Consider the following 25,770-nt stretch of genomic DNA (forward strand, 5'->3'; position numbering starts at 1 on the left):
AAATAAAGAACTAGAATCTGATTGGTTGCTATAGGCAACATCTCCACTTGATAAATTTACTCCAGGCCTCCAATACCCGTATAGGCCCCCGAGTAGCATATCTGTATTTTTAAGTGTTAGGTGTACATTGGGATTTTAAATTCAGACCTTTAGCCATATTGCTTGACTAGAGCCAGAATAGCTTGAATCTAGATCTCCCTCTAGTGACTAAACATGGCTATTGAACAGGTGCAAAAACTGAAGAAAAGGTATTGAATAATAAGAGTTAGGTTTACAAGCCAGGTTTATAAATGTTTCCTTTTACAATTTTTACAATTCATCCCTTATGTAGCTGCCTTTTGCATTAAACTACCACTAAAGCACAGTGTGGGTTAAAAGGTCCACAAAAGCTACAACATATGTGGTAAACATTGTTAACTGAATCTTCATTGCTTATTCATACTGTATTATTAAATATTAATAATTTGTGAAATGAGGTGATGTTTATTCCAGGCAAGAAAGTGCTGTTGGTGCAGCTGTAAAATAAGCAAAATAGCATTACATGGAGAAAAATTCTCAAAGGATAGGGAGTATACTGGACGAACATATGGGGATATGCACATTTATATACACTATGCTTACTGATTGTTTTCCATTCTTCTGCCATCTGGTTTTAGTATAGTACAGCCTTTTGGTTATAGTATTGTCTTTACATGTACGTTACCATTAAAATAGCAGTGTACATCATCTTCTGAGTGAAAAATTGCTGAGATAAGTCTGCTAATCTATGATTCTCTTTTAATAGTTCTGGAGAAGATTCGTAGTGCAGTAGGCAGCTCCCAGCTCCTAATGTCTCAGAAAGTACAACAGTTTTTCCGACTTTGCCAGCAAAACATGGTAAGTGACTATGTATGTTTTTAAAACTTTTAATATGTACAAATACAATTTCACAGGCACTACATTATATAATATATTGTTGTAGGAAAATAGGGTGTACTCCATACACTGTTCCTAGATAGTCTCCCTAATTACTCTCACCATTTTTACACTTTACTTTATAAAACCTAATGTAATCTCTCTTATACCACTTGAGCAGCACATAAACTTGCAGAGTTCAAAGGTTACATTATCAAGACTATATTGATCAGTATGCACATATGCCTATTAGATATAATCCACTCTCACCATGTATATAGATGTAAAACAAAGTATTTTGATCACAAAGTATATATATATATATATATATATATATATATATATATATATATATATATACAGCGAGTTAAATAAGTATTGAACACATCAACATTTTTCTCACTACATAAATATTTTATGTGGGTAATTGTAATAAAATTTACACCAAATGTCAGCAACAGCCCTTGCAATCCACACATGCAAATAAATCAAACCATACATTTCCATAATTTAAATTTTGTGTAATAATGTGAAATGACGCAGGGAAAAAGTATTTTACACATGAAGAAAGGAAGGTGCAAAAAGGCATGGAAAGCCAAGACACCCCCTGAAATCTATCAGTAATTAGAAAGCAATCCTGCCAGCTAGTTCAGCCGCAACTGATGGTCTATAAAAAGGTGTCTCATTACGAAGGTGTCAGAGAAGAAACATCTTATGATGGGTAAAAGCGAAGAGCTCTCTCAAGACCTTCTCTACCTTATTATTGCAAAACATACTGATGGCATTGGTTGCATAAGGATCTCTAAACTGCTGATGTTCCAGTGAGCACTGTTGGGGCCATAATCCGGAAGTGAAAAGAACATCATTTCACCATAAAACTGGCCACGACCAGGTGCACATTGCAAGATTTGTGACATAGGAGTGAAAAAAATTATCAGAGGAGTTGTCCAAGAACCAAGAACCACTTGTGGAGACCTTCAGAAAGACCTGGAATTAGCAGGTACAATTATTTCAAAGAAAACAATAAGTAAAGCACTCAACCGCCATGGCCTGTATGCATGCTCTCCACGCAAGACTCCTTTGAAAAAACATGCTAGTTTAAAATTTGCTGCACAACATTTGGACAAGCCTGTGATATACTGGGAGAATATAGTGTTGTCAGATGAGCGAAAAATTGAACTCTTTGGATGCCATAATACACACCATATTTGGAGGAGAAATGGCACTGCACATCACCCCAAAAACACCATACCAGCAGTGAAGCTTTGAGGTGGGAACATCATGGTGTGGTTCTGTTTTTCTGCACACGGTGCTGGCATACTGCATATACTTGAAGTAAGGATTAATGGAAAAATGGACAGAGACATTCTTGATAAAAATCTGCTGCCATCTACCAGGATGCTTAAGATGAAACGAGAGTGGACATTTCAGCAAGACAATGATCCACAAACACACAGCCAAGGACATTCTCAATTGGTTTCAGAGAAAGAAAATAAAGCTGCTATAATGTCCCAGCCAATCAACTGACTTGAATCCAATTGAAAATCTATGGAAAGAACTAAAGATCAGAGGGCCTGATTCATTAAGAATCTTAAATGAAGAGGATCCTTATTTCAGTCTCCTGGACAAAACCATGTTTACAGTTAGTGTTTAACCCTTGTGCAAAACAGAACACACATTTGCACCCCTTCCATTGTAACATGGTTTTGTCTAGGAGACTGAAATAAGGATCCTCTTCATTTAAGATCCTTAATGAATCAGGCCCAGAGTTCATAGAAGAAGCCCACAGAACATTCAAGATTTGAAGACTATTTGCATTGAAGAATGGGGCAAAAATCCACATCTGAGCAGTGCATGCAACCAAATTCTCCGTACAGGAGGCATCTTGAAGCTGTCATTACCAACAAAGGCTTTTGTACAAATATATATATATATATATATATATATATATATATATATATATATATATATTCCCATGTGCGGGCGGCTGCCAATCCTCCACTATGTATAGACCACTCCAACTTTGATATGCACCTTTGATATACCTATTACATACAAATCTACACTACACTATTGTGTGCCTTGTCCTCTTTGCTTTTATTTTTATATATATGTATATATATATATATATATATATATATATATACACACACATAGATATATATATATATATATATATATATATATATCTATCTCAACATGTATGTATATAAATATGTATGTATATACATATATCTATGTATGTATATATAAATAAATAAATATATATATATATATATATATATATATATATATATATATATATATATATAAAAATATAGATATAGAAATGTGTATATATAGAAACATGTATATGTGAGTGCATATATATATATATATATATATATATATATATATATATATATGTGTGTGTGTGTGTGTATGTGCCATTTATGTGTTATTGAAGAGATATATATATATATATGTGTGTGTGTGTATATATATATATATATATATATATATATATATATATATACACATATATATATGTGTGTATATACACATATATGTTTATATATGTGTGTATATGGATATATATATATATATATTTATATATATATATATATATATATATATATATATTTATATGTATATATACATGTATTTATATATGTACATATTGAAACCCTGCCCCTCCCGTTTGCTCCAGTCAACCACATTTCCTGGTTCTATATATCCCCTCTGAAGGAGTTTACTTACCTCTGCTTATTTGCTTCTTCTAGCTGGCTCCTCCTATCAGCTCCTCTCCATTAACAGCATTGTGACATCATTGATTATTATTATTATTATTATCATTTATTTGTTAGGCGCCACAAGGTTTCCGCAGCGCCGTACATAGTACAAACAGAAGACCATACAGGGTGACATAGTACAGAGCAATAAACACAAAGTACCAATACTTCAGAAACTCCGGTTGTGTGATGTCAGCGATGCTGCAAGGAGCCTCTCTGGCTAGTTGTGGCTCTTTGTCTGGGAGTTACCCTCTCATATGCCTTAATTCAGCGCATAGGCCTACCCACCCATCTTAATTCAGGAGCAGTTGCTGTCCAGAAAGGGAGCCCGCGACTTCCCTTAATTCAGGGACAAGGCCCTACTCCTCTAATAAATGTGTTTGGACCCAGGTCTGGTCGGGACCCATACTGCTGTTGGGACCCTTACTGCTGTACTCCCTGTACCCCCCTGAATGGGGTCCTGGTTATATTAACAGTTTTAATAATAAAAGGCTATATTTAGGTGATTATAGTTATAGTAAAAGTATCAATAGTTAGGTAATAGTTAAAGTTAAAGATTATAGTTATATTAACAGTCGTTATTATCATATATAATATACCTATGCCACAGGGATCCTGTATTTTTGCAGTGTAGGGAGATTATCCATAAATCTGGATCCTATATTTACTGTAGTACAGAGAGAAGCTTATTGCTAAGAGGTGGATTAAGAGTCAACTGGAGCATCAAGTCTGGGTGCACCCCCAGCATCTCTTGCATCCAGGTGTGCTAGATAACATAACATCATCCTGGTCGGTACTTCTATTATGTACATGTCCTCCTAAATTGGCCAATGCAATGGAGCTCAAGTGCGGTACAGACCGAGTTTTGCACTGTGGCGAATAAGGAACATGCACAGGTCACCGGTTTTCTCTCTATACGAGAAGTCGTGGGACTATTGACTGTATCTGCCGCAGTTACATAATCACAGTGTGTGAAATACAGAGGGGCTCTCGCTCCCTTATATGTCAGCTGGTGAAGGGTAATAAATAATCAGAAATGGGTCAACTGGAAGCCTCCAAAGGAAGGTGACCTAAAAAATATAAGAAGCACTGACTCAATTCCAATATCAACCTACTTCATGCACAATCATTGCTATCATCATTGTTTATTTGCTTGGCTCCACAAATTTTGTGGTGTCTGATATGATCATAGAGATAGGGCATATGAGTCTATTAAGCATACCAATGGGTACAGATAAGCATAATAATAAATGTATGGATGCAATTAACAGAGCAAATTGCTTGGCATATAAAAGCAATTCAAAGACAAAGCATATACAGCAAAGAAGATGGAGAGTGGACAGACATAAGAAGGAAGACAAAAGCAGTCATCTGAATATTTAAGGTGGCTTCTGGCCTGTATTGCTATAGAATTGTTTGAATATTCACTCTGGATTACAAAATGGAGTCTAGCAGCCATGATTGTGCTTATATGCTACAGCTTGAATGAAACTAAGTTTTGCAAGAGATGAATATGTTTGTTTTTCATGTTTCATGCTTCTTGGAATGTGCTTATGCAAGGCCACACTATATTATACTAGTGATTATTTGAAAACATTGATAAGAGAATTAGGGCCTGAGTCATTAAGGAGAGTAAAGCATTAAAAAGGAGTAACATTTGCACCTGGGCAAAACCATGTTGTATTGGAGGGGGAGGTAAATTTAAAATGTGAGGCAGATTTATAGTTTGGGTAGGGCATGTCCTAGATCAACTTTATATTTCAATGTAATAATAAAGCTAGCAAGTATTTGTGTGCTAGATGAAAAAACAGCCAGTATTTAACTTATGTACAAAATAATAAACTGATTTGCACCCCTTACATTGTAACATGGTTTGTCCCAGAGAACATTTACTCCTTTGCTTGCCTTAATGACTCAGGCCCTTAGTGTCTCCAAACCTCAGAGATAGAACCTAATTTTAACACATTGTGGTTAAAGAGGCATATTCTTTTAGTAGAGGCGCACGTAATTAATAGTATCCAATCAGTGTAAATGCCAAGCTAAATGCCCATCTGGGCAAGGGGTGCCAAGATTATTGCTTATAAAACATATGTACAAATGCATTATGGTTACCTTCTGATCTGTCTTAGGCCAGATGGTCCGTGTACACGCAAGTTAATAAATTTGACTCTATTTCACTCTCATACCTTCAGGCTCATTTGAAACAGCTACTTCATTTCTCCTACAGCCACATGAATCAGCTGTGCTACCACTTGACCATGTTAGCCAGTTGTATTGTAGCAGAATCGATGCAAGTTTCCATTGGAGCGCATGATCTGAGTACAGACTCCAGCAGTGTGTAACGTCTAAAACTAGGCCAATGGACTGTCTCTAGGTGTGGAGTGGTGAAATCATAGCCATCCAAGCCTGCAACTCTGTGAACAGTTCGGTGGTGAATGGGGAGGAATGTTAAGTGCCATTGGAGATCAAGAAGTTAGAGGACACTGAAGGTGATGGGGAACTAGGAAGACTATGCAGTAGACTAGACCAAAACCTAAATTAGTGGGGTGAGCCAGCCATGGAAATAGACCCATAAAGAATGTCCACGGATGGTAGATAGGTAAGTACAGGGGCGGATTGGGAACTTAAAGTGGCCCTGGAAAAAATTATTGAAGTGGCCTCATGTTGGCGGGACCAGAATAACTGTAGGTGGGGCCAACACAAAAGAAGGTAGGATTTAGAACTACAGGAATTTGGTTGTAGTAACATTTAGGAAAACCTAGATGTGATGACTTTACACACAGTGGGTCATCTCTAAAGCCATGCAGGGCAAATGTAGAGTATACTATAGGCAGCCCCCTCTTAGTATAGTATAGTATAGGTAGCCCCCCAATAGTATAGTATAGGTAGCCCCCCTTAATATAGTATAGGTTGCCCCCCTTAGTATAGTATAGTATAGGTAACCCCCCTTAGTATAGTATAGTGTAGAATAGGTAACCCACCTTAGTATAGTATAGGCAGCCACCCTTTAGTATAGTATAGGCAGCCACCCCTTAGTATAGCATAGTATACTAAGCCCCCCTCACTTACCTTCAGTTGCTCTGAGCAGCGTCTCTTCTCACATCAGGCAGACAGGAAGTGAAGTCAGACTTCCTGTCTGCCGAACAGCACCGTGGGAGCCTAGCAATTGGCTGCCTGTTGCTGCCCACTGAACACCAATATTTTAGATTGCTTTTTTGTACGTGCCTCCCCCGCCGCATCCAAACGCGCCCCCCCCCCGGGAAAATCTGAGGTGGCCTCCAGGTGGCCTCGTTAGGCCATCGGCCTGCCGGGAAACTTCCCTGTAAGGTCTATGGCCAATCCCCCCCTGGGTAAGTAGGAAGTCTCCAGAGCAGGGCTGGTATATTTCTGCCGTACTTGGGATCCAAAAGATGGTATAGATTTGGTCCAATTGGAGAACTCGCCCGGGCAGGTCTGTTCTCTCTTAAGGCAGATGTGATATATATCAGTATATATATAAATATATTAAAACATATGATATTATAAAACATCTAGAAAAAATAACCACAGAATAAACAAATGCATTGATACACAGTGGAGGTAAATTAAGTGTAATAAAAGATCACAGTAAATTACCAGTAAAATTATTTCAGACAGTGCTTAAATGTCTTCAAAGATGTAAAATATAAAATGTAATAATTAAGCTTTCATATTATTCAGTATGCAAGGCAATGAATTTTAGTCCTAGAATTAACATTAGAAACTTAAAACTCACAATATGCTTGTCAGGTATAGCCAAAACCAGCTAGTTGCCACTTCTCTCAAAAGTGTGTTTAAATCAATATGAGATAGCTTAATATTCATGGTAGACAGTTATCTAAATTCTGCAATAGTTCTGAAGGATGTACTAAGGAACTATAGTAAGTCCCACATCAGAAACACCACAGATACGGTGTCCAGAATTCTTTCACAAATGGAGTCACATTTGTGAAAGTGCAGAATTCTTTATGGAATTTGAAGCCATACATGAATTTATGTGAGCAGTTTTTTTTTTTTTTTACAAACCTCAGCCTGTATAGGTATTTTAGTATTGCATACTAGTAGTAGTGTATTAGGAATTTAGGATTGCACACTGGTGGCAGGGTATCAGGAAGTGGGGATTAAATGCTGGATGCAGGAACTCAGGATTGCGCACTAGTAGCAAAAGCACAGGAACTCAGGATTGCACACTGGTACAAGAAGCATAGGGGATATCTGGAACTCTGGTTGGATTATGGTACTACAACTGGAATTCCAAGTCCTGACAGCACTCCCCACCTTTCTTCTAGATGCCATAATGCACAGTTCTGAGGGTCTGGGACAGATATCAAGGGTTCATGGAACATACCCACATTCGTCTTCGGTCTGTAGCTCCTGGACTGTACTCATCCATTATAACTGAGTAACAGTTGAAAGAGGCATGAATGAATAAAAAAAAGGAGTACATAACGTTCTGTGGGTAAGACGCTGTGGGTATTGTGGGAATCATCAACCCATAATTCGTATAGCTCTGAGGTACTTTCGAACTAGTGGTAGCAGAATCAAAGAAGCATCCAATGAAGCTGATGTTATAGACTTAAGAGCGAATTCTGTATCTTATGAAAAAAAACAAGTACTAAGACTCTTGTAGATATCTGAGCAGTAGGCTAAACAAAAGCTGAAGACTCAAATGCAACAATCCTGAGGTCATCATATATCAGGAAAAGGGCAGAAAATATTGTAAAAACTAAGGTATAGAAGGAACCAGATGTTCAGCGGTGGCTAGTGGTGGATTTTGTAGGGTTACTAGACTCTCCCCAGGATCTTGATATGCAGAAGCTAAATAAAGGTATAATAATAACAAAACGGAACATGAATCTTCTCATCTGGATGAAGACTGGTATTTTGAAGAATCAAGAGTTGCATTGAAAGGAATCTAATATCACCTGCTCTGGAAATAGTATGGAACTTTGAATTTCTGAAGATTTGACATTTGAAGATGATATAGATTTCTGGAAAACCCCATGTAAAATGTCAACCTGAATAAGATGCATAAATGATTCAGGAGGTATAAAGGAGTCTTTTTCAGTCATCAGTTGTGTAGACAATTCTGCAAGGATTGAGACCACAGAGACGGGAGCATGAGCACTGCATATCTGCGTATCATCTGTCAGTAGAGGTGTAGCAAGGATCAGCACCTGGACCCTCAGAAAGGTCAGAGGACAGCAATGAAACTCTGGTAGTTGCAGTGGGTCATCCAAAAACTCCTCAGGAAAATGGAACTCTCCAGTGGACTCTATGTAATTATGGTTGTAATCGTGTAATCAGAAGAAAAGATGGGATGAATTAATGATTACTATTGTATCAAGCTTTCTCTGTGCCACAAGCAAGGAGTAAAATCTAACACTTAAAGAAATCAAAATAGCATAACATCTCCAATAAAACTACAGAGACTCTTTTTCTTAGGTACGCTCATTTTCCTGCTTGGCTCATTATGTCAGAAATTATGGCACAAATAGAGTCAGACATTTGGGAAAGTGCAGAATTCCTTAATGTTGTGAAGCCCTACAAATTTAACATGGATAGTAGTTTTGGAATTTTCAGATTAGAGAGGTATCTCATGATTGCACACTAGTAGCAGTATGTCAGGAATTAAGGATTGTGCCCTGGTAGAAGGGTATAAGGAGCTCATAATTGCACACTGGCAACAGAAACACATGATTGCACACTGGTGGGAGGGTGGCAGGAAGTCAGGATTACATACTGGTCACATGGTAGCAGGAATTTAGGCTTGAATACTGATGACAGGGTATCAACAATTCATTACTGTACGCTGGTGACAATGTGTCTGGAACTCAGAACTGCACACAAGGTATCAGGAACTGAAGACTGCAAACTGGTAACAAGTTGTCAGGAAATTAGGATTGAAAACTGATAGCAGAGGCACAGGAAACCAGGACTGCACACTTGTTAGCAAGTCTTAAAAACACAGGATACCAGGACCAGCACCAAATCACCAGAACTACAACTGTGAAACAGCTTAAGCTCAATAATGATCTGCCCTGATTGTAGGGAGAGCTGGAGTCTAAAAGGTCAAGCAAAAGGTGCTAGTCTGTTAATTGATGGACTAAATAACTGTTAAATAGCTGGGATAACAGAAGTCAGAGAAACAGTTGCATCTTGGTTAGCATAAGGTACTACAACAAGACAGTCCACAGTCTGCAGAGACCAAAATTCCAAGCCCTGACATCAGGCTTACCTAGGGCCCAGAGGTCCCCACGGGGCCCGGTGGGTGGTGGGGTTGCCAGCAAAGAAAAAAAGAATATTGTGTCTGAGGTAGGAAAAAATAAATCACCTGATTGCAGCAGCCCCCGGTAGCCTCCTCTCCTCCTTCCTGCTCAGTTGTGTTCCACTGAATGTCGGGCATGACGTCATCACGCCCGATGGCATATTCACTGAAGACTCAGAGGAGCAGAGAGGAGCAGTGCTCGCAATGGGACAAGAAGGAAAACAGGACAGAAGTTGAGAAAACAGAAAGAATAAAACAGAAGAGAATAAAGCAATAAACTGGTAAGCAAACTAACAGAGGCACAATGGCACACTGTGAAAAAGGGGAAACAAATTGTTCCAAAAAAAATTATGAAGAGGGACAGAGGTGATGTGAAGGGGGACAGAGGTGATGTGAAGGGGCACAGAGTTGATATGAAGGGGCACAGAGTTGATTTGAAAGGGCACAGAGGTGATGTGAAGGGGCACATGTGATATTGTGAAGGGGCAAAAGGGAGAATGAAGGAGCATAGTGTGATGATGGAGGGACAAAAGTGACAATGCAGGGAAACGTGTGATATTCTAAAGGGGCAAAAGTAACAATGAAGGTGTATAGTGTGATGATGGAGGGACAAAAGTGACAATGAAGGGGCACATGTGATATTGTGAAGGGGCAAAAGTGATGATGGAGGGACAAAAGTAACAATGAAGGAACACATGTGATATTGTGAAGGGGCACAGTGTTAATGAGAAGGGGCACATGAGATTATGGAGGAACAAAAGTGACAACTGCTAGTTTGTTACTAGGTACGCTAGGTTGTTGCTGCTAGGTACCCCCCCCCCCAGCGATGCTAGCCATGCCCTCAATGATATGGCCACACCTCCTTGGACAGCTTTCTTTCTACTCAGCTATAGCTATGGTATGCTAAAAAAAACAAAGTACTATGGATTGTTTCAGGGAGGGGGGACCCCAACCAGTATTTTGCCTAGGGCCCAATGAGGTCTAAATCTGGCTCTGCCTGACATATGGATCACAGATTATTTTTTCAAAATATCTTGATTATGAAATCATAGTATATGTACGCAGATATCTTAATGATGAATCGTACAAAAGCATTATAGTAAATAAATAACTCCAAAGTCAAGTTAATGCCAGCCGGGATGCAATAAGTTAATTCAGCTTTTAATATAAGCATCAAGGAGAAACAGATCTAAAACAAAACACCAGGCCAGCAATTTGACTTTTTGCAAACAGGTTCTAAAAATGTTATTTCTGGGGATGTGGCTTTTGCATAGCTCTGCTAAATAGAGTTCTAAATCCAAGAACAATCAGGTTTTCCCCATCCCCAAAGTACATATTTGTCACAAAGAAGTATTCCCAACCCCCCTGGGCTCAGTTCGATACCATTTCTGCGCCGATAGACACCTGTAACCAGCAGCCTCACATTGGGCCTAGCATATAGAGAGGATTTGATGGATTTAAATGCACACAATAATTAACTCCTGTCCCAATATATATCTGAATCATATACAGAAACCTCCTAATTAGCCCCTAGAATGGACGTCAACCCAACATTGTCCTTCTTTTTGTAATCAGCCTGAAAACTTTGTTGTTTGCCTTACATGAGATTCTGTGTCAGTAATGCTTTTCTCTGCAAACTAAACACCATTTATATCCCATAACACTCACATTCATTATACAGTAAACATATATTCTCACATTTTTTCATTACATCTATCTCAATCAAACTCCACAATGTCTTCAGTGTATTTATCATGCATTACAGCCATCGTTACACACTACCTACATTGTGCTCATATATACAACATTCCAGCTATTTCACATAGAAACTTATACTATTTATTCTCATATTATTTCACTTCACCTTTCTTACATATAAACTTCAGCTATCTCAAACAAACTTCACACTACAATAAAGATATTATGTATGTCACACAGTGCCGTTTTGTCCTTCATGTATACCACATTGCCATCATATTAATTCTTATCCTATGAACTACATTTCTTCAGTACTAGCAAACAGTTTCACATAAACAAACAGCTTCACATTATAATTAGTACAAACTCTGTAATCTCAGTCATCTTCTACCATAAACTGACCAAACTCTGATACTTCAGTTTCACATAATAGCCATCTGCACATAAAGACAAACAATCACAAACTAAACATACTCCATTCAAACGCCATCGAAACTCAATAATTACTGTCTCACATTCTAGCCGACTTGTAAACACTGTAATCTCAACCATGCATAGACACAAACTCTTTTTTTTGCCTCAAACCCCATATATGGAATATGAAGAGAAGTATATCTAGAATAATAAAGAATACAAAATGGACGCCAGAGGTTCAAGATATGTTTCCTACAAGAGAACTTTAATGATAAATATCAAGGAAAAAAAATTAGCTGCCTTCTAGAGAGCTCTGTATCTCGCAAAAAAGCAAAAATATTGTACAAGAGTGTTAAGACTTTATTCCCAACAGAAAATGAGAGAAGAATTACAAAATAGTGCACACACATAAATATGCATCCAAATGCTGCAGCTGTATTTAAAGATAGTTTATAGGTAATAATCGAGTAATTGTGAAAGTAAGCAAACGGTGTCTCACATATGTGACAACAAATTAAAAAATCCACAGTTTAATAGCATGTACAAAGGAGAGAGATTAATGTGCTCTATAATAGTTGAATTCCAGCAGAATCACAGTCTTGCACATGGGAAAAAATTTGGAATAGAGAGATAGTCTTACCACCCGATACAGGCAGAACTCCAATAGATGATCCGTGTATCCAAAATGTTTCTCACTGCTGACCACTGCCTGTGACCGAGCAGAAAAATGAGCGGAACTAAGAAGGAGATTCTGAAGAAACAAAACATGTTTCTCTTTGTAGTTTTAACAGAGATGTTATGCTATTACGGGCAGATTCCAAGGTGTGACATTTAAACTCCCGAAAAGTCAATTTAAGCTTCTGTAGTTGGACGTCTTTCAATCATAAATTTTACTCCTTGTTTGCAGCACACAGAATACTCTATACAATAGTAATCAGAAGCAAAGATGGGGTGAGTTAATATTAATACTATTGTATTAAGCTTTCTCTGTGCCATTAGAACTACAAAGAGAACCGTGTGTATTTCTTGGGAATTTCTTCTTAGGTCTGCTTATTTTCCTGCTTTTCGTGCAGTGATCAACGTTGAGAAATATTTAAGATACACGATCCATCTATCGGTCTTCTGCCCCTATCAGGTAATGAGTGTGAAAAGAGATTGAATCTTTTTCCCCCAAAATAATACTGCTCACAATTGTGGGTAGAGTCTCTGCACAGGAAGCAGTCATTGAGTGTGGTAACTCTTTGTGTGAAATGGCTTACAGCATTTGATATGTAAATGCGAGCTGCTTCTCAGGCCAAAACAGATTTTACTACCTATGTATATATATATATATATATACATATATATATATACATATATATATATATATGATTGTCAATATGTCTGATTCTAAAGTCAATATGTTAGAAATTTGAATATTCTCATCAACCCCCTGTCACGAGCCGCAGCGGTAAGTCGCATCCTGGCGTGATCTAACAGCCGGGCGCGTGCATTGGTTTCAATGCACTGTTATTTTTCGTTGGGCTTATCTTTGTGGCATAGATTAGGAGGGTGTAGGGACATCCTCCAACACCAGGGGAAACTCTCCTATGTTTTAAATTGGTTCATTTATATATTTATACATGTTCTTGGTTTATGTTATTATCTATGCCAGTTCTAAGCTAGTAATTAATTAGCAGCCCCCTGAGGCTGATTGTCAGCCCTGTCCTTCTCTTTTCTGATTAGCACATCAAAGTATTTAAGGCAGGGAGGGCTTAGCCTCACTGCCGGTTATAGCGTCCAGTTTCCCTGTCAGCTAACCTGCTCCTGTGCTGTGTTTGGTGAAAGCCTTTTGGATTGACTACTTTGTATGACCCCTGCCTCTACCTTGGACCTTGCCTCCTTGCCTGTGACCCTGACCCTTTGGCCTGTACCTTGGACCCCGCTGTGTTGCCTGTGACCCTGACCTTTTGGCGTATTTACTGACTATACTGCTTGCCTGTGACCCTTGACCTCGGTTATCGTCTGACTGTTCGCTGCCTTCTATTCAGCCTTCTGGCCTGTCGCTACGGGCCTGTATTACCAACTCACACTATGCCTGGAGTTAAGTCCTGGGGGCATCTGAGTACCGGTGAGTGTATAAAGCTCTAAGGGAAAGGCAGGTGCTATAGGTGGAGACCTCCGCTATCTGGTTCTGTGAGTTGACCGTCAGCCTAACACCCTTCCCCCTACTGAATATAATTAGGAGAAAAGGAAGTTAATAAAAATGCACAAGGAAATTCTATGCTATATCCTACCTGGGATACAGGTCCTAACAAAAATAAAAGATATATTGGATTCCAATTTTCTCCTAATAATCTCACAACTTGATTGGGATGATTAGTTGTATTTAAGATGATGCTACTTCCTGGACTTATGTATATTTTGTGAACAATACCATATATTACTCCAAATAAATATATAAACTCCACTCAATAATGATCCTATATATATGGAAAAAGGCACCTCAGCGCATGGCTTCTACTCCAGTGACCCTTACTAAAATAAAAAAAAAGGGGGGGGCTTGCTCTCCCAAGCCTTACCAGATATAAAAAAAAAATGCCTTCTATCACAATTAAAAGATTGGTTTCTCCCACCTCAACATAAATCATGGGTTGACCTAGTAAACCCAATGTTCCCCTTTGAAAACTTAATATTGATACCAAAGCAATTAAGATATGGCAATAAAAATATGCTACCATTAACTCTAGGCACGTTCAGAATTTGGGGTACAATAATTGGAGCAAAAAAGAAATCCATACCTCTACAAGAAGCCAATCAATAAGAGGGATAGTCAAAGTGATTCAGATCTAAACCTTTACTCTCCACAGGTATCAAACATGATAGATATATATTGGGCCACATTTTCTCCCTATGTTCTGTAATTCGGTTTATACAGTAATTTCATTTCAGAACGCTGAATCGCCCAAATTTGTTTAATCCTGTTTAATCCTGAACACTTACAATTCGTTTTGTTATGGATCAGTAATTCAATATGGTTACTACCTCCAAGCTATAGCACAGCATTATAATAATGTAATAAAAAAGGGAAACTTTTTAAACAGTTCCACTAAAAATCTGTATAGGAGATCTGTTGATAACCTGACTGGGTTGGAGTAAGAAACTATACTGAATTGATCCAGTGTGTAACGTGTTTCCCAATTGCCCTTATTATAATCCATCACTTCAGCTGTATATAACCTGTATGTGTTAGACAATGCCTTAGTTCTACTTGTGCCTCATAGAGGATTCCTCGCAACCAGCAGCAGTAGTGCTCACACACTTTTAATTTAGATTTATATAAAGATTGTCTCATAACTGTTTTCAGAATGTATATTTATGTCAGGAACATATGATACACTAGTATATCATGTTCATAATATATTATTTTGTTAAACTTAACAACTGCACAATTCTTTACACACTTTTCAGGACCCCTCCTCATTTCCTTTGCCAACTTCTCAAGACTTGGCTGGTTTCTGGGATCTTCTGCAACTTTCCTTTGAAGATGTGGGTATGAAGTTTGCAGAGCTGCAGCAACTGAAAGACAATGGATGGAAATTATTGGAATGCAAGGTATGCCTAATACAGTATATATTTCACAATAAGAATTCATATTAAGAAACAAGAGCGAATATATGAATGCACCATTGCTTCTGAACATATAGGCATCACTTTAGTACATATGTCTTTGTGCATAAAAAATGCATTTAATGGCCTATTAAGAAAAAAATGTATTGTTTTCTAAACTATTCAAGTGTTAAGGCCATCACAAATCAGAAAACCAATTTTCTAAACCCATCCATTTGTCCAAGCAGAAACCCAAAAAAGCCATTGTAAGGAGCTGCAAAAAAGACCCTTATTATTATTAGTATACTTCAATGCTGCAGCTCTCTAAAGACAGGACCTGGATCTGTCATAAAAAATTACAAATAAACCATATGTAGAAAAGAGAGCGCAAAGCATAGAGTATAATTATAAAAATAAACAATTTATTACACTCATATGTAGATATCACAAAAATTCTTATAAATAAGGCACATATATTAAAACATCTGAAATAGGTCTCGATATTAATCCCAAATGAATCTGATTCCAAAGTGTAGATAAAGCATGCAATGTTCCAGGAATTATGGCCAAAAATATATGTAAATATGGTACCATATATATATAAAAAAGAGACAGGAAAAGCAAACCGTAACCAGAAATATTATCCGTAGCACAGGCTGGAATGAAGATTGATGGTATTGGGTCCTTAGCAGGCTCGAATGATGAATATAGGCAGTGTCCACTGTATAAGTGTCCAATATATACCATTAGGTGCAAGTAGCACCACTAGATAGTGAAATAAACAGGTACTTATCTTCCTATATGAGCCCGCAGATTCCAGAACCAATCATAGGTAGTCTTGATATGGTGCTCCACATATAGTGCAGGTTGCTTCCTGAAATGAAAGGATCCTCTTGATAGTCCAAATGAACCCCGGGGTTATGATATGACCAACACCTGGAAAGTATGTCCCCTAACGCGTTTCTCGGCGCTCAGCAGTTTCTTCAGAGGTAAGCAAGATATAAACGCCTGCAAGCGCTCATTAAATAGAAAAAAAAGAATCACATGAGCGTCAGATGATCTCTCAAAGACTGCCCGATCACATGACAGTCACTTGGGAACTGCCTGATCACATGACCTTCCGATCACGTATGTAGCTTATCTATGTGAGACTGAGTACTATAACAGGTCAACAGTCTTCTATACAAAACAGAACAGTCTTCTATGTCCAAGCAGAATGTTCTGGATTATTGTTTCTGACATAAAACTTTGTTTTTCAGTCACCTGTTCATTTAAATGTTAAAAATTTATTGCACTTATCTTGTATATTCTGTTGGATTATTTTTAGTATTTTATATTTTTTTTGCTGATATGATAGCCATTTTACATATATTTCATATGAAAGTGATATACATATTTAATGACACAAATCCACAAGTTAAACACACTCAATTAAATGTATCTTCTATTTGTTGAAGTTTATTGTCCTTGGATATGACAACAGACAAGCTTAGGTTTGAGCAGTGGTAACAATGATATTTGTTGTCATTTCACAGGATAAATAATTTTTTTTGACGGGAAACAATTGCCTCTGTGTATAGTTCCCTTTTAACTTCACTAGTTAGTTATTTGTATTTGCCGACAAATCACATACCCATAACATAACTGTAAAAAAATTGGTGTTTTCTGTATACATCTGTATTTAGCAATATGCATAGTACAATTAACTTCTAGTATAAAACTCAGTTACAGAAACTATACATATGATACAAAAATCGCCTTCCTAATGTATGTCTTTAATTTTCAGGAGGAGAAGAAGGTTCCTCCTCCAATACCAAAGAAGCCGCTCCGTCAGAAGGTCCATCCTGTCAAAGACCGTTCTTTGGATTCTGTTGACCGTCAGAGGCAAGAGGCCAGGAAGAGGCTATTGGCAGCCAAGCGGGCTGCCTCGTACCGGCACAACTCTGCCACGGAGAGTGCTGACAGCATAGAGATTTACATCCCTGAAGCCCAGACCCGACTGTGAAGAGGACAATGAATACTAACCTTTTGTACGCACTGTATATAATAATATACATATATACATAGAGAATATTTAGAGATTATTCTAAGAAAAAAAAAAAACACTGAAAAAATGACCACAGCTGTGTAATCCTGGGGAGGCCCTTCTGACCCAAGCCAAACTATCCCTTCATCAAAAGACCCTCTCCTTCAAAGGGCAGAGCTAGTTAACCAATCAGTGCTGTCTCCATTGGTGAGGCTGGAGGAAAAAAGCTTAGAACTCTAGCCTCACCCCACCCTCTATCCTAAAACTCATATGTAGCTTGAAAAATGGACATGCTGCATTGTGTAGCAGTACTGAGTATGACCACAAGTAAACACTGTGTCAAATTCTTTTTGTAGCTCCCTTTAGAGCTAAATTTTAATGCACCCTAATAGGAGGCATTTAATGCCTGTAGGCCCTAAGAAACCAAACTAGAAGAGATATTTTGAATAATTTTTATTTGTCTTGGAAAAAAATATTTTTTAGATATAAGGAAATACTCTGTATTGACCTGCAATGCAGTGCGTTCAATTTGTGCTAGGTAGTGTTTAATTGCTCTGTGAACCTGCTAAGTAATAGTCCATGCATGTTTGGGAATACAGGTATCTCACTACAGTGGGGAAAGTATATACACGGGTAGGGCATAAAGGCAAGTTTTAATAAGTATTATCATTTCATAATTTCTTAGTTCTAAAAATGGTAACTAACATTAAACCTACTGTAAAGGTGCACCAACTATGACATGCTACTATATCAGTTTTCAGGAAAGCATTCCTTTTGCTTTTACAACTGGGGTCACTGCAGCTTTGCAAACTTTTCTGCAGAGATGAATTACATTTTAAATATGTTTATATACAGATATATAAAGTATTTTTACTCACTGATTTTTTTTTTAATGAATTAGAATAGAAGTTGGTGTGCTGGTTTCCACATGCCTCCTTGCAACCTTTTACCTAGTTTACATAACCTGTACAGTGTACAAATGGGAGCTCTAACATTTGGACTACATTTTATTTAGGCTTCAGTTGGTCTTGAATCTTGGTCATTTGGGCACTTGATAAATGTCCCTGTGGTAGGCACTAGAAAATGGGTACATGAGTCACAGGCTGATTTTAAGGATTGGGGACTGGCACTTGAGATTGGGGACTCCAGGGCTGAACCTACTATAGGCAAACTCTTCATGTTTCTCTGTATGTAATAGTAAATTGTAGTGATCAATTCCACTATAATGTAAAGCAGTAAAGCCATGGCATCATATAAGCTCATCAGAGGGTGCCCATGTGAGCTAAGAGAGCGTAAGCAACCTGTGCAGTCTGTAAGTATTACTAAAGAATAAATCATTATTATGGGGGGGGGGGTAGAATTGATAGAGGATGAGGTCAGAATGTTCACTACAGATTGAGAATTTTGTAACTTTTTTAATTGAGTACTCAATATGCAGACCCTACAACATAACCTCTTTCATCTTTAACACCTCACTTGTTTTCTGATTGCTGTAATCTGAGATCCATTAACTAATTGATGAGAATTGTGTTTTTACTTACAAGTTCATCTATTCATCATAGATAACTGTAGAAGGAATGTAAGTTGGAAGGTTTTAGCAATTGGAAGGGGTCATGTTGGAGGGTCTCCTTATGTTACAGTGCTCAACATACCCATACTTCATGATTTTTACTTAGCACTTTGGTAGCTAATACAAAGCAACCAATGCATAAAGAAATTATGGGAAAAAAAGAGAGTTCACAGACATTTTCCCTTTGGCCTGAAGTTTCTTGACTTATATAGTAAATATAACTCTGAACATGAAGGAAACCAGTTTGGTGAATTTACAATTCTTCCTTCACTCGGTAAAAGACAAAAAATCGGGATACATATGTCAAGATGAAACTTTTATTAAATTAATGCAGAAGAAATGACTGCTTTAGAGACCTTCTTCTGTTCAGTGAGATGATACTTGTTTAATATGATATATATGTTTAATATTAGATATTAAACCTTTTAGAATAATTGATGTCAAAGTATTAGCATAGAATTCCATTTTACCAGACAATGTAAACTTTAAACTGGAATTGACCTTTTACAACAAGTGCAGAGTTTTGGCATAATTAGAATTAAGGAGATGAATTGATGTTTGTCAGTGTAGTTTCAATCCAGAGAAATGTCATTAATTTCTAATATCTCCGATAACTCTGTCAGGCAGTGTCCCAAAACTATTCTGCACAAAATGCTGTTTCTTATATGGGGTTCATCACATTTACCAAGTAACTTGTTTGGGTCAGAAATAATTTCGGAGGAAGATGGCTTTGTTTTAACCCTTTGGAACAAGAACAATCTGCAAAGCCCTAAATGACCACTAAACCCAAATTTGAAATTTTCTAATATGAACCATAAAGAAAAACAACTAACTAAACTGATATACTATTGCAGCTCTGTTAGATAGTAAATTCTTACCTCCACACTCCACTACAGAACGCTGAAGTCCCTCCCATGTCTCTAAGATGGCATCTGATACAGGATTAAAAAGCTGACACTGTGTTTCTATGACACCCCTGCCCCTGTGGATAAATCAACGAATCCGCACTGTGCATTTCTGTCTGTCTAGCTATCTGTCAGTGTTTGCTTATATAGTTAGAGAACCACCTCTCTCCTAACATGATGACCCGCTGTAGAGGAGAGAGAGAGAGAACGAGAGAGAGAGAGAGAGTATGGTGGACTTATTTTGTTAAGTATAAACACTACAGTTATTTAATTTATAGTATACACTGGTTTATACCACACTCTTTGATATTTAAGTCAATGTGAAATAGTGACTTGATTTATGCTTTAAGAAACCAACCCCATAAGTATCACTGAAATGTGTTATTTGCCAAAGACACATATACAACTTAATGGACACTAACAGCCATTTTGCAATGATGTAATTTCATGAGGGACTTGTGTTCAAATAGTGTGCAAGATAGTGGTGCATGCTGTGATGATTAAAGTGTAGCAGATTAGCAGCACTGTTTGCCTTATTTTGCAAAGGTATGTAATTTTTAATAGATGCATTTTAGTAAAAATAATATTCTTAAACCATACTTGCCAACTTTTTCTTGTTGGCTTCATGGAGATCCCGGGGGAAGGTCGGTGTGCGGGGATGGGGCTTGACGAATCACATCATTTTGGCCCTGTCCCTTGACGATTGTCACAATTTTGGCCAATTACAGCAGGGGGCTGGGCTAAGATGACACGATATTTGTATCATTAAGCCCCGTCTCCACCACTTATCTATGGCGGGGCGAGAGCCAGGAGATTGCCCTGCTCTCCCGGGAGCCTGAGTGGTCTCCCAGAAATACGGGAGTCTCCCAGACATTCCGGGAGAGTAGGCAACTATGCATTAATGAAAAGCAGATAATGAATCTCTAGAGACTGAAGTGTCTTCTACATTTCTGTCTCCATTACTGAAGTCATGTTGTCTTACCTGTCAGTCTTTGATTACTGGCTCAGCATCAGGGAGAATGCCAGACTCTTCAAGGAGTGAGGGAGATCACCCCTATTTCAGGGAGTCTCCCTGACATTCAGGGAGAGTTGGCAAGTATGTCTTAAACATATAATTTTTTTCTAGGCCCCAGTTAAGTATCTTACCTAATTTATTGAAAACAATCACAGGTTGCAACTAAACCACCTGTCTTATCTCTAGACTCATTTTGGGTCCAGGCAAAACAGAGGTTGAGAATTTGTCATGTAGCTTATTCGTGTGGTATAGGTTTCTTAGTTACATTATTAAGATTATATTCTGGTAGTTCAAATGACAACAATAATGAATCATTGTAAAGATTAATAATCTTACTCCTTGAAAATGATCCTGATCTTTGAACTATCCTAAGCTTAGACAAGGGTGTGTGGCTTTAGGAAATGGCAGCCATTATTGTTGATCTTGAACAGATCCTGTGGACTTCAAAGGTGTACACTGATATGCCATATACTTGGCATGTTTAGATATTTATAGGTAAAGCCCAATATATCTACATGCTGCCTTTAATGATAAATATGCTAACACTTGTCATTATGTTTATAATCAGTTTTAGATTAGTTTGCATTGTTATTATATAAATATTATTGTATTTTTATCCTTTAACTTCAGCACAGCTCATGCTGCTTGAATAACATATATCCATGTTTTTTTATTGAAAAACTGGCATGTGCCATATCTATTTTGTAATATTCTGCATTTTGACATGCTACAAATTTTGTTCTCTGTGATAAATCTACTACATTGAATTGTTTGATATGAGGGAAAGCTTGTTTTTATTTAAGCACACATGAGCTGATATCACTCATAATCACTGTGATCTCTATAATATACTGCCAAAATCTTTGTTTGTAATGGTATGCAGGAAACTGCTTCTGTCACTGAATTGCTGCAGTTTGTTGCACTGTATAGATAACCTAGCTTGTGATGTTTGGGGAGTACTAAATAGGAAACACATAACAAAACTGCAAGCTCTTTACTTAGCCTTTTTCATGTGTGCAGTAAATTATATCAGATATTGAGGTCTGTCTGTGACTGCTGTCTCAGCAATGACACATTTTATAGGTACACTACTCCCTAAACATGTGATAGTAGTAGTTTTTAGCAGTGTTTTTTTTTTTTTAAGCATTGACTGCTGTCAATTGAATTCATAATGCACCAATCATTTATTTTGCCTCTTTTGACATGTTTCACAAACAAGGCATAGGGGTTGATGTAATTGCATGGTGTATGCTCATGGGTCTCCCATTGGATTGAAACTGGAGCACAACAAGAAAACGTACATAGTGACCAACAATTTTTAATCCTACATAAGACACATAGGACCTGATTCATGTTTGGACACAACTTGCAGGCAACTTGGGTTTAAAAACCGAGCACGAAACTTAATCGTATTTCCGACTGTATTCAAATCCAAGCTTATCTGGGTGTAAGTACAATCTGCCTAAAGATTACTTGCTGTATGCTAACAGACAGAACACAGTGCAGGATACGCACATGCATATGTGCAATATAAAATCCCTTCAGAACGCATGCAAAAGAAATATTCTTTAAAGTAAATTAACAACCCATAATCATTTGGCACTTACACCTGCCATGTAGCTGGTGCATTCGGACTTGCAATTGCGTTCATTGACATAAGGTTCGTTTCTGAGCATGTGCAGGGCTATTTCACACAATATACTGCATGCAAAGGGATTTACATCCAAACATGAAACACGCCCTTAGTGTTTCCCTTATATGTTCCAAAGAGGGCAAAAGCATATACAAAGTTACAAATCCTTTGCAGGTTTATTTCAGGAAATAAATTATTTAAAAAGAGTGTTACTGAATACTAATGGTCTGCACTAAAGAGTAGATTTCAGCTTTCAGCCCTCTTTCAATTATGTTTCCATAGAGGGCATAACTTCTAAGTAAAAAAAAAAAATCAAATAAAGCAGGATGAGCCACGAGCCACAGAATATAAAGTTTGGACCATAGCCAAACTGCATCTGTGTGCCATAGTCACAAATGTGCCATGAATTCATCAAGGCTGACATAACCTCTAATAGAACATGATGTTGTGTATGCCAGAGTAGTTTTATACAGAATATCTACTGGTGCCTCATCTAGACCTGTATTACCTTTTAAATTAAGTATCTGATACCGCCTTTTACAGCTCCTGTAGAAAATATTATATGATAGTAGTTGTATCCCCTTTTAATTTGCACCTTGAATATGGTTGCACGTGTGCTTATCACTATATAATAAAAGCACTGTTATTTTCTAGATAATTATCTGCAACTCATTATATTTATTATTGCTATTATTATAATTCAAAGTATTTATATAATTCATGTACTTTTATTGTCTACTTTCCTCTAAACTTTCTATGCTTTGTTTTTTAAAATATCTCGATTTTGCGCTCGCTCTGTTTAACAATGTAATGTAGAATATGGAATTAACATGTGCAAACCTTATGCTGTAAGTTTTAGACCTTTCTCCTTAAAAAAGTGCTGATTATGGAATCTTCACTATATATATATCAATATCAATATATATATATATATATATATAGATCTGTCTATATCTATATACATATATATATATATATATATATATATTCTCAATTATATGGAATCTTTTGTTGCTATAGGCAATAAGGTACTGGCTATAGATTGGCTAGCAGATAGAGCCTGTCTATTTTTATTTTTTATACAAGAGTGGGAGATTAACTGTCTTGCAGAAATGGAAACATGCACTGCATTCTCTATTTTGTATGTGCAAAAATATACAGTACGGATTTAACCCAAATTTTCTGCTGATACATTGCACAATGTTTAATTGGGTCGACTGTTTAAAAAGAGGGCGATATGAACTTGATAACTGATAGGAACTTCAAAGCCATTGTGGAACACAAAATACTGATGGTCCCAGAAGAATATGTAAAGAGTTATGGGGCTCAGATGTCATCTCCTCCTCTAGAGAACTGTACACTGGACAGGACTTTTATGGTGCTGCAAATTTTTCAAGCTCCCATGTAAGCTCATTAATGGGTCTAGCCTACTGGACATGGCTACAATCATACACCAAGGACTTTTTCCCCCTTTGGTTGACATGAACTTATTTTGACATTAACTTTAATGCTGCAGATTATATCCCTATCTTTTTGGGAACAGAAGTGTAGCAGATTATACTAACGTTACTTAAATATTTTAATATGCATAAACATACGGAACTGTTTGACTAAGCTCTCATGTTGAAGTCATCTTATTGTCTATGTGCACATGTACCTGTACAGGGCTCAATGTGGGTCGGCAAGTAAAGCATCCTGGTCGTAAATATCTCCAAAATAGTGTTTTGGGGATTTCCCTGTTTTAAAGCATGTGGGATTATTACTGAATAGTCTATTTCACAGGGGAATGATAAAGGAAATCCTCACAACATGACATGTTTGGGTTAAATGAGGACAGACTTGAGGCACCATTGTAGAACATATGAAAATTTTAGTACTACCAACAACCAGAAAGTGCTGGCATATATTGTTACAGACAGAATAAGCATTGTAATATTGTCCCAATTAAAGAACAGTAAAATAGACTTTATAACACAGCGGGCCTGAGTCTTTAAGGAGAGCAAAGCAAAGAAAAGTAGTAAATGTTCTTCGGGACAAACCATGTTACAATGCAAGGGGTGTAAATTAGTTTATTATTTTGCACATAGGTTAAATATTGGCTGTTTTTTCTTCTAGCACACAAATGCTTGATAGCTTTATTTTTATATTGAAATTTACAGTTGAGCTAGGACATGCCCTACCCCAACTATAAATTTATCCCCACATTTGAAATTTACCTCCCCCTCCATGCAACATGATTTTACCCAGGTGCAAAATTACTCATTTTTTTATGCTTTGCTTTCCTTAATGACTCAGCATGTTTATTTAGACATAAAATTTACTTTTGCATCCATTTCTTTATTGTAATGTTGTGATTGTATTCTTTTTATATCAGCATTAATTACAAAAAACATTGAACAGTAGTACGTAAGCAGTCATACATTTCAGAAGGGTTAATGTTTAAATGTTCCTTAGATTTTTGATAGTTTTGTTAACAAGTTTATTTGCAAGATAGTATATGTTAAATTTTGGTCCTTACTTGAGAAAATCACTTAAACGACTTAACAATATATTCCTACCCTTCCATCCAGAGAAAGATTGGCACATAGGGGCTTAGGAGTGCTTGAGTCTGAACTCATTTTGTGGGAAATTAGAGGAACCCAAATTTAGAAGAAAAATAGACACATGTTCGCTCAGGAGCAATACATTACAATATGCTCCTCTTCTCTTATCTACCTCATTTTATGTTCTTAATTTCTTTTCAAGAATGGGGAAAATCATGGCAAAAAAACGAAACCATGTTTAGTTGATTAGTGCGTATTTATCTAAATATTGTTTAATTATTATTTTTTTAATCAAATTCTGCAATTGTGCGCACAGCAATGGAAAGGAACTCCTATAATGTAGCTCCATCATACCCCTCTCATTGATTTATATGAGACACTCCCAACACGTGTTTCCAGAATGAATCACATGATGTGCTATCACAGT

The 25,770-nt window shown here is 37.2% G+C and overlaps 1 protein-coding gene across 4 annotated transcripts in view; it reads left to right on the forward strand.

Annotated features, from left to right (window-relative positions):
- DLGAP3 (DLG associated protein 3) overlaps positions 1-21,939 on the forward strand; it is a 406,147-nt gene extending 384,208 nt beyond the window's left edge. For all 4 annotated transcript variants that reach the window (XM_075195497.1, XM_075195495.1, XM_075195498.1 and 1 more), the window contains 3 exons: positions 785-876; positions 15,514-15,657; positions 17,438-21,939. In XM_075195497.1, the coding sequence (XP_075051598.1) occupies positions 785-876; positions 15,514-15,657; positions 17,438-17,656 (455 nt within the window). In that variant the 3' untranslated portion in view covers positions 17,657-21,939. The remainder of the gene's footprint in view (positions 1-784; positions 877-15,513; positions 15,658-17,437) is intronic.
- The last annotated feature ends 3,831 nt before the right edge of the window (positions 21,940-25,770 follow it).

This window comes from Mixophyes fleayi, chromosome 2 (genome assembly GCF_038048845.1).
Source record: "Mixophyes fleayi isolate aMixFle1 chromosome 2, aMixFle1.hap1, whole genome shotgun sequence".
Lineage (NCBI taxonomy): Eukaryota > Metazoa > Chordata > Amphibia > Anura > Limnodynastidae > Mixophyes > Mixophyes fleayi.